Source organism: Penaeus monodon, chromosome 19, assembly GCF_015228065.2.
Source record: "Penaeus monodon isolate SGIC_2016 chromosome 19, NSTDA_Pmon_1, whole genome shotgun sequence".
Classification (NCBI taxonomy): Eukaryota; Metazoa; Arthropoda; class Malacostraca; order Decapoda; family Penaeidae; genus Penaeus; species Penaeus monodon.
In genome coordinates, this window is record NC_051404.1 from 43,754,454 (window position 1) to 43,755,735 (window position 1,282).

A 1,282-nucleotide genomic window follows, 5' to 3' on the forward strand; every position below is an offset into this window, starting at 1 on the left:
ATAACAGGGGGAATAGAGCAATAGGGTAAAATTAAGGAATGTTTAAAAACGCCAGTTAAATCTACGGTTTAAACACACTTCAATGTATCTTTGTTGGGGAACAGCTGCTGATAAAAACCTTTTGAAAAGTGATTAGAACAATTTAGATTCAGAACCATATTAAATTGAATTGTTACTGCCTTCCCTGTAAGACACTAGTACACAAGTCTTAACATCATGGGAATCGGACACGGGGCCTGCCTCGTGAAAAAAATCACACGGGACTTAAATTCTCAGTATTTGAACTCTGGAGGTTCATACACAGGCTCATATTCTGGACTGGGCAACCGTGCTTATCTATCTGGATTGGCTTGCGATAGACAGCAAGGAGAAGCGAAGGGTGGGGTGTTTGACGCGCCAGAGAGACTCAAAAACGGCAATGCGAGGATTGCATGACTGGCAATGTATCTCCACCCGTGACACTTAAGCCAGAAGTTCGAATACATCCTTCTGGACACCGATAGAAAGGAACCAAAATTTCAAAATGGTGTGTCTCGAGTATAAAAAAAAGCTGTGTAATAATTTCTCGGAGTGCTAAGTACACAATAAGTCTCGCAGGGGAGTTTAATCAGTTGTAGCGCCCCCGAGATATGATAAGATACGGCCAGGATGTTAGAATCGCAGTGTCGAAATACACAGTGCTCGGAGTGTCATTGTGAAGTGCGCATTACACGACCACGTTAAACAAAACGTTACAAGGGCACTATCGATCTGGTTTACCGAAACACTATGGGAAAACGAACCACAGAGACTGAATCGAAAACTGCTTTTGAAAAGAAGTAGTCAAAATTTATTTTTCTGGTGCCATCTTTCTCTCTCGTAATTTCAATTGATAACTAATCGTAGTTTATAAGAAAACACATACTTTATATGAGAGTGAGAGTCTCTACAGTCAGATAGATGGAACAGGAAGCTTAAAATAATGTGAAATAAAGATAACTGTCATCTTGTGACCAAATAATCAAAGAAAGATTTTAGAGCATTTTCGTAGAATTTTGTCACGAAAACATTCTTCTGAAGCAATCTAAACACTCATTGTTATGAAAACAAGAAGAAAAACAAAGACTACTTTGGCCGAGAGGAAACATAAGTGATAAGGCCAGATAGCGGAAGAGATTATTTAACATTGACAATAAGGTCGGTATTTCCACATTATAGCACGAACAAATCGACCATGGTGCAACAGGTAAGAAAAAAAAGTGAGTTTCCTTTAGATAAGGAATGACAGGCAAGCATACATGAT

The 1,282-nt window shown here is 39.1% G+C and overlaps 1 protein-coding gene across 1 annotated transcript in view; it reads left to right on the top strand.

Moving 5' to 3' along the window:
* The first annotated feature begins 674 nt into the window (after nt 1-674).
* Nucleotides 675-1,282, top strand: part of LOC119585253 — a 7,022-nt gene continuing 6,414 nt past the window's right edge. The window contains exon 1 of the mRNA XM_037933912.1: nt 675-1,225. Coding sequence (XP_037789840.1) covers nt 1,214-1,225 — 12 coding nt within the window. The 5' untranslated portion in view covers nt 675-1,213. The remainder of the gene's footprint in view (nt 1,226-1,282) is intronic.